At 46.6% G+C, this 8,426-nt stretch overlaps 1 protein-coding gene across 1 annotated transcript in view; it reads left to right on the top strand.

The window, feature by feature from the left end:
- The first annotated feature begins 2,893 nt into the window (after positions 1-2,893).
- stx1b (syntaxin 1B) overlaps positions 2,894-8,426 on the top strand; it is a 29,387-nt gene continuing 23,854 nt past the window's right edge. Inside the window, exon 1 of the mRNA XM_028412386.1 lies at positions 2,894-3,316. Coding sequence (XP_028268187.1) covers positions 3,287-3,316 — 30 coding nt within the window. The 5' untranslated portion in view covers positions 2,894-3,286. The remainder of the gene's footprint in view (positions 3,317-8,426) is intronic.

Raw genomic sequence — 8,426 nt, 5'->3', positions numbered from 1 at the left:
TTGCATCTGCACTCTGTCTCTACGCTTGCTTATTAGAACATTTTCATTAGATGGTCAAGATCAACAAGTTTCACAAAGTTAAAACTTGTTCAAATGTTCCAATTCTTCGTGTGTTACGAACTGCTTAATGTGAATTAACATATACACCAATAAATAAAATGTCTGCTGGACTTTAATTGAGGCTCTGATTCTGTTAACGTTACTGACAGGTCTGCACAAAACCCTGAACTAAATCCATTGTAAACCTGCAGTGTTATTACAGATTGAAGCTCACAGCAGCAGTGAATTGAAAACCAGTGGCTAAGACCCAGTGATGTTTATTAGTGAAGAAAGCACAGAGTAAAGAATGAAAGACCCGCACTCTCCTTTAAACAACAGACACAGAGCAATGGTGAATACATCAGCCTTTCTCAGCAGTCCTGACTGTTAAACAGTCCAATCACACACTGCTGACTGTGTCACACACACAGACTGCAGCGAGCAGACAGTTTTTCACTGCTGATGCAGAAAAAAAATAACGGCTAGAGGTCAGAAGTTCAAATGGTAAATGAGTAAAAGTATAGTGTGGTATACAAAGTTTACAGCACATTTTGCAGGTCACCTCACCTGCACTCCTGCACATGATGATGGATGATCACCATTCAGATATTTGCAACAAGACTGAACCTTTGCTCTTGTTGTTAAAGTTCAACTTTTGCTCCTGTAAATAAAGGTGCTACACTGCAACCCAGCGAAAAGAGATTTACTTACAGCATGATCAATGACTGAATGGTAAGGACAGGGCGGACTGCTGCAGCTCTACCTTGGCTTATTGACCTCCAGTTACTGCATGTTGATTTTTTTAATGATTTCCCACTTCATTGAGGTTTTTATTTAAAAGTGTATACTTAAAAGGCTGCATGTGGCCACCAATGGAAGCAGACACAGCACTTGTGTGTTTCACACAAGCACATACAAAGACAGCCGGATCGCCTGTTTGGGTCCTCTTGTAAAAACCTGGAAGAACCACAGTGTGAGGAACACTATGCAGGTAAAGACATCTATAGCCATAATTAAATCAATGAAATTAACAACCACAAAAACACATTTGTTGTTTCTGTGACAGTAAGTGTAAGATTTATGGTGGAAAACACACAAGAAACTAGTGGCCTATATGAACTTCTTAAACTCAGGTTGGTCCAGAGACAAATATGAGTAAAAAGGATGAGTAAGAGCCAACATCAATGGAAACATTGGTACCTGGTAATAATCCACACTGCTCACCGTCCTGTTAAAACCTACAAAGACAGAGCTGAACAGGTAAATTATTGATGAAACAAGATCTCTGATATCCTTCAAGAGCACTTCAGAGACCTCCAGGAAAAAAATATCTCTGACTTAGTACCAAAAGCTTGTTTTTCCTCTGAAGCAGTGAACATTAAAGTGAGGATGAGGAGGGGCTGGAGGGGTGGGGTGGGGTGGGGTGGGGTGGGTTGTTTCCCAGAGTGTTTCCCCTGGGCGTCCAGCCAACATGCCTGATCCTCCGGAGTTCATCTTCACCATTAAATCTCCATTTTAAGATCTCAGACCTCGTATATCACAAACGTGTCTGCACACACATCTGTCTCCATCAGGAAGTCTAGGGAGGATTTTCAGATTAAAAGCATTATTACTTAGGATGAGAATGGGTTCTGATGGTGAAGGTGTCACCTGGTTTGCAGGAAGTGATGTCACTGTTTTAATACAGCAGAATATAAATAGATATCATTTAAATTACATGAATGCAGTACATGTGCTTTATATATGAATTCATAATGATGATTTGTATCATTGGCGCTATATTTAATTACAACACGTTTGAGGTTTTTCTATGTTTACTGCATGTTTCAAATCCCCCTGCAGAACATTGGATTTGTTAGTGTGCTTCTTTTGAACTCACACTTCTGGCCTCATTTGGTCTTCAAGCACAATTTGAAGGTGACTGACCTGATCTCACTATGATGCAGCTCTGGGGTTTCAGTGCATGCTGTGAGTGACAAACTGTACACATGTTTGATTTTCTATATTGAGGAATCTCCCGTGACACGTCCTGATGTTTCCACACGGGCGAATCCAAACATCTGTTAGCAGTTAGTCTGCTGTTGACAGACTTACAGGATGCTCTGTGTGTAATGTAGTCAAGTGCTTAAACAAAACAGAGTATAGTATCGATCGAGCTTTTTGCCTCCCGTCATCACACAGTAGCAGTTTCAAGTTGCACAGTTCAGACTGTACATACACAAACACATATTATATCACACCACCACGTCACATTTATCACATTTGATGACATTGTTTAAATATTTATGCACTTTACAGATTATTTATCCAGTATGAGTGTTGTAAACTGGCTCCTTATGACCTGCTTCTCTTATATTAGTGTACAGCTATTGTACAGCTACTTATATAAGCCATATGATCCCCTCGACCATATTAGGAGAGAATGAACAGATTGTCCACCTCCTGATCCTGATTCTCATTCACCTGAAACACACCACCCTGCTGCTGCGGAGAGAGGGGGGTGAGAGACACACATACACAGAGAAGGAGGGGTGGGACAGGGGGGAGAAGGGAGGGAGAGGAGAGGGAGCAGGTAGAGGATGGAGGATGGAGGGCGGGAGGAGCTGGCGCCTGCGCGCTGCCGCTCCATCCCCTCCGCATCGACCCCCCTTCTCCTCCCTCCTCTCTCCTTTTCTGCAGCATCAGTACCACACTCCATCCCCTCCCCCTACTCATCTCTCTCTCTCTCCCTTATTCTCCCCCCTCCCTCCCCCCTCTCACTCTCACTCTCTCTCTCTCTCTCTCTCTCTCGGTCGGTTTTCCTGCCGGGCTGCTGCTGCTTTGCGCGCTGCGGGGCCACACTGCGACCGCACCGAGGAGGAAGAGGAGAAAGCCGCGGACCGAAAGGGGGGGCAGCCTGAGCCAGAGCGGCGGAGAGGCACGATTTAAAAAAAGAAGAAAAATCCGTGGAGGAGGGTTGGAACGCGCCGTCATCGCACGGATAAAAAATACCTCAGAAGAAGAAGCAGCAGCAGCAGCAGAAGGCGGAGACGCGTCACCGCGCTGTTCCTCCTTCCATCTCTCTGTCTCCGCTTTCCAGGGGAACTGAAGAAGATATAAAACCGAAGAGGAGGACAAATAGAAGATTTTTTGGGGAATCTCGGAGCGCAAAACGACGAACGACGCGGTGTTGGAAACCTCCCCCCCTCCCCTCCCGGACCAGGGCCAATTCTCCGCTTTATAGCAGCCAGCTCGGCGCGGCGACACCATGAAGGACCGTACGGCGGAACTGCGAAGTGTAAGCTGATTTTTTTCCCCCTCTATATTACCATCCCTCTTGGCCTCCATGTTTTCAGCACCACCACCTCCTCTTCCTCCTCCTCTCTATCCCCCCCTGTAGCCGCCGCAGGTTCACGGCCTCACCGCCTCTCCTCCGCTGCATCCGGAGGAGCGGTGCGGGGAGGAGAAGATGGAAAAGCCGCTGAAAGCCAGATTTATGCGGGTTTAAGTAGCTCTGCGGAGGTTTGGAGGCGGGTTGTACTGCGGCTCGGAGCTCTTCATGCTGTGAATACAGAGTGTGTGAAAGTAGCTGCAGAGTTGTGTTAGGATGAAGCCTGAAATGGAGGCTTTTCTCAGACACTGAATTGATTTTTCTGTCAGTATGAGTGGATGTGTGGTTTGTGGTGAGGTGAGCGCTGGCTGGAGGTCACGGCTGCAACCTGGACACCTTAATTTTCGGTATTTTTCGCCTTTAGCTGGCGATAATAACGCGCGTCTTGGCGGCTTTAGACGCAGAGGCCCAGCTCAGGTTTTTCTCTCCTCATGCAGCGCTGCATGCATGATGGGAAAACGGGTTAAAACGCTCCCACCCATGCTAATTCTAATTCGGCCGTGCATGTCCATGCATGCGTGCCTGGATGACCTGATGGAGAGGATGGAGGAGGAGGAGGATGAGGAGGAGGAGGGAGGAGAGCTGACTCTGAGATGAGCCGTGGACCAAAATGCAGTGATTTTTTTTTCTTGATCGAGGCCGCATCCTGCAGCCAGTGCGCGCCTCCTCCCTGATGGAGAGCCGCGTGAATGTGGGGGCATTAGTTCCTATCAGGCGAGGAGGGGATCGATACGCGGCTGGATGGATGAATCAGGATGCAGGTGGAAGGGAGCGGAGGATGCAGCTTTATCTGTTCCTTTTCCGCGTGTTCCCTGCCGCTCCTCCTGTAGGATGATTGTGGGGGGGAGGGAGGGGGTGGGGAGAGAGAGAGAGAGGGGGGGGGGGTTCATTGTACCGAAGCCTCACCCATTTTATGACTGTGTGGCTCTGCACCGGGTGAGACTGGAGGCTTTAACGCGTGTGCGGTATGCAGAGCGATGCGGGCTTTTCTGCGGCCGCCTCGAGCGAACAGCTGATGCTGGCGGTTTGGGCGGATCGTGGTGGTGGTGGTGGTGGTGGTGGTGGGATTTTTTTTGGGGAGGAGGGGGTGGGGGGTGTCACATCAGCTGCTCAAACTCTGCAGCAGCTCCACGCGCCCCCACCCGGGTTCAACCGGGTTCGCGTCAGACAGAGAGGAACTGAATGCTGCTCTCCGCGTACCGGCATCACCGCCTCCCTTTCCTCTGACTGTTTAGCATATCTGTATCATTTAGGGGGTGGGGCAGAGCTTTGAAACCTGATCAATGATATCAGATCAATAAATCAGCAGCAGAATGGTGTGTGTGTGTGTGTGTGTGTGTGTGTGTGTGTGTGTGGAGGTAATTTGCATTAAAAAAGTGACAGGCTCAGCAGCGCCGGGAGTTTACCGCACTGCTGTCCATCCATTCTCCATCCTTATCCATGACTTTCTCTTTCTTCCACCTCCTCCATTCCTCCGTCCTCCTGTTCAGTTTTATATTTCAGCTCTCTCCACCCTTCTTCATCCTCTCGCCACCTCTGCTTTTTTCATCCATGCCTCTGTCTTTCTCACTCTTTCTTTCCTTGTCTTACATTCCTTATCCCAGTGTTCTGTCATCCCTCCGTCTCCACTCTTTCCTGCCCTCTATCCTCCACCATCCCATCATCCATCATCTTGTCTCTGGCTATTAATTCCATCCATTCTATTCATTCTTTCATCATCCTCACTCACATAATCATTCTTTCCTTTACCTCCATCCTTCTACATCGGTCTAATTCCGGACGCCTTTTTGTGCTGAGTGGAAATTCGAGTTTACAGAAAAATCCAAACACTTATTCTTTCATTTCTGTTAATGAGTTGTTTTGTCCGGCTGCTAAATAAACTAATAAACAGAAAGTGGGAGAAAATGTAAATACAGACACTGGTGGAAAAACCCTGGTATTCTCTGTCTCCTCAGAAAGGAATCAGAGAGAAACCTTCTACTCCCGTTTGTCTCATTCGGCTCCAGCTCTGTTAACATGAGCTGATGGTTCTGAACCTTCTAACTACAGCGCTGTCATGTGTGTCAGGAAAAGGGCAGAGAAGCTTGTTGCAGATGGGTGAATTAATGTGTTTAGTCACGTAAAACCATCCAAAAAACTGCTTTATCCTAAACACCATCTTCTGCTCAATTGTAATCATATAGTGTCTTATTATACTCAATGGTCTCTCACCTCCGAAGCAAACAGTTAACATCTCAATAGCAATGGAATAAACTCCCCTTTATGAAGAAAGCATGTGTTTTGACCAGACTCATATGAGGGGAGCCTTCTGCAGCCAAAACAAGAGCCGGCTTTTTTTTTTTTTTGTTGAGTCAATCGACCCACTGTGGAATCAGGATGAGCTACCTTAACCAGCGGTTAGAGCTGAAGGCCTAAGTCTTCAAAGAAACCCACATAAATAGATAAAGAAGTTCAATCTCTGCAGTTTTGTCTCATAGATTTACCAGTATCATGTAGCCAAGCTGTAGAACCTGACATTTCTGGGTTCCACCACCCCGTACTGAACCAGATTTCAGGTTCATATGTGAAAGTCCTGACCATCATCCACATGATCCACATATTTGTAATTCATTGTGGGTTATGAGCCACTTGTGTCACATGTAGGAAACTGTCGACCCCAGCATCCACACACGAAGGGGCGGCTAACGTTCACATTCTTATTCCTCTGCCTTTATTTCATCTATGGACCTATCAGCTTCCATTTTCTCATGTTCCCATCCATCTATATGCCCCTATCTTTACCATCTTATTCATATTTTCCCTCCCTCTTCCCATCCTGCTCCCCTTCACTCCTCCCTTCATTAATACATCCATCCTTTCTTCATCTTATTATTCCATAACCAGGTGACCTCTTTCCTCCACCCACTCCTCCCCTTGTATCATTTTATTCCCCCAGTCCCCATCCATTCACCTCATTCACCCTCCTCCACCCTCCTGCTTTCTATCTCTCTTAAATCTGCCTTCTTTACCCCCCCCCCCTCCGTCACTCCCCTCCTACATTCCTCCATCCTTTCCTCAGTTGCTGCTGTCTTTCATCTGTCCCTCCATGTTCCTCCTCCTTCCACTCTGTCACCTTTCTTTCCCCTTGCCCTTTCCCTTCATACACTCCTCCATCACTTCACCACTCTTTTTGTTTATCTCCTATTCGTTGTATCCTGTAGTCCAGACATCATGTTTCCTGATGACTAGACCTCCTTGTTTAGGAAAAAAAACTCTCTCTGATCCCCTCCTTTCCCGTCAGCCATGTTGGATGATCAGTGGAGTGAAATCCGGCTCCGGCTCACGTAATCCTGCCGGTAACAGATGCTGCTGTATCATGCAGCAGCAGCAGCAGCAGCTCCGTAGTAATAATTATATTTTTATGTAATTGTCCACATCACAGTGACGCTGCCTGCTCTCCTCCCCCTCTCCCTCCTCCCCCGCCCTCTCCTCTTCCTCTGCCGAGCTGCTCCGATCCCCCACGAGTCTGAGGGAGCGCTGAGAGTGTGTGGAAGGAAGAATAAACCCCCAGTGAATCTTACAGATGATTTAACACAATATTTTTACTCCACTACATTTATTCAGCTGCTGTAGTTCATACAAAACATAATGTTCAGACTACAGAGCGGAAACAACACAACACAGGAAGCACTTACAAGCTGCTGCATCTGAAAATGTGGGAAAAACCTACATTAACTGGCCTTTAATCCTGCAGAATTTTGAGCAAACAGAAAGCTTGCAGCCGTTCACATAGGCTGTTTTCTGCTGAAATTAGATCTCAGTGCAGTGTGGTGAGTTCAAGCTCATTTGTGAATCTGACTTTCACCCTTTTGTGAACATTATGAGTGAAAAAAAAAACTATTTTTTTCAGCTGAGTTTCAAGATCGAGAAACAGTATGAATGTGAATATGTTGGGTTCGAGTGCTCAGCAGCGTGCAGGATGTTTTGGTTCTTTTATAGCTGCAGTAAAAGAGGATAATTTGCTGCGATGCAGTGCAGAGTGAGGGCCGTCATTTCTACAACTGAGAGCATTTAAAAGTGCTTTGTCATTCTTCCACCTGCTGCAGCAAAATGCTTGGTCATGACAGCTCTCTCTCTGCAGCAGCATCATTCCCATGTTGCTGTGGCGTTCATTTTTTTCTTTGAGCTGTCAAACATCCAGGAGTCATTTTTAGGGCTTCCCAGTGGCCTTTGGCTTTGGATGCTGCTGCGACACATGGATCACATGTGTTCTTATACTGCTTCGGTAGAGATGAGGGCTTCATTGATTGTCAGGCAGATCAAATGTTGGTAATGAAAATGTGTTGAAGCAGCTTATTAATGATGCATTCACTGGTTCTGCTGCAGATGTAAGCACGGTGCTGCCGGCTGCCGTTTGTTTCCAACACATGTCGACATTATTTTTTAAAGAGTTGGATTTACATTCATGCAAATGGAGAGACGGGAGGAGGTGTAATAGACTGCTTAGCTGTGTGTGTGTATTAGCTTATCCTATTTCAGTGTCATTGATTATAACTAGAGGAGGGGAGGCAGGTTGGGGGTTGGGTGGGCGGGACATAATTCAACGTCAATGGTGGCGTATAGATGTGTCACTGTGGTGAGACAATGTCGAGCTTCCATCAAGTACATATTTATCTCCTGGACGTATGGGGTCACACAGGTCCTCACAATGTGACAGCACACATCCCAACAAGATGACAAACACAAACACATATGACTCTGTTCTTCTTCTGCTTCTTCTTCTTCTCCATTCTAACATGTTATATTCTGACACATACACTCTTGATTTAAATGGCGGCTTGTGCTCAGAGTCCAGGTGTGTCACTGTTCACGCCATCGGTGGAGTGTGTGTCTGCGTGTCTATGTGTGTGTGTGTGTGTTCAGTCCTGGACGTTCTGTGTGGTTTGTTTTGTCCTCCTGGCAGCAGCAGGTGGGCGGGTCTGTTTGGTTTAATGTTTGTTTGACTTTGTTTACCCAGAGGACACACACACACACACAC

This window comes from Parambassis ranga, chromosome 8 (assembly GCF_900634625.1).
Source record: "Parambassis ranga chromosome 8, fParRan2.1, whole genome shotgun sequence".
Lineage (NCBI taxonomy): Eukaryota > Metazoa > Chordata > Actinopteri > Ambassidae > Parambassis > Parambassis ranga.
This window is presented reverse-complemented; position numbering and strand designations above follow the sequence as displayed.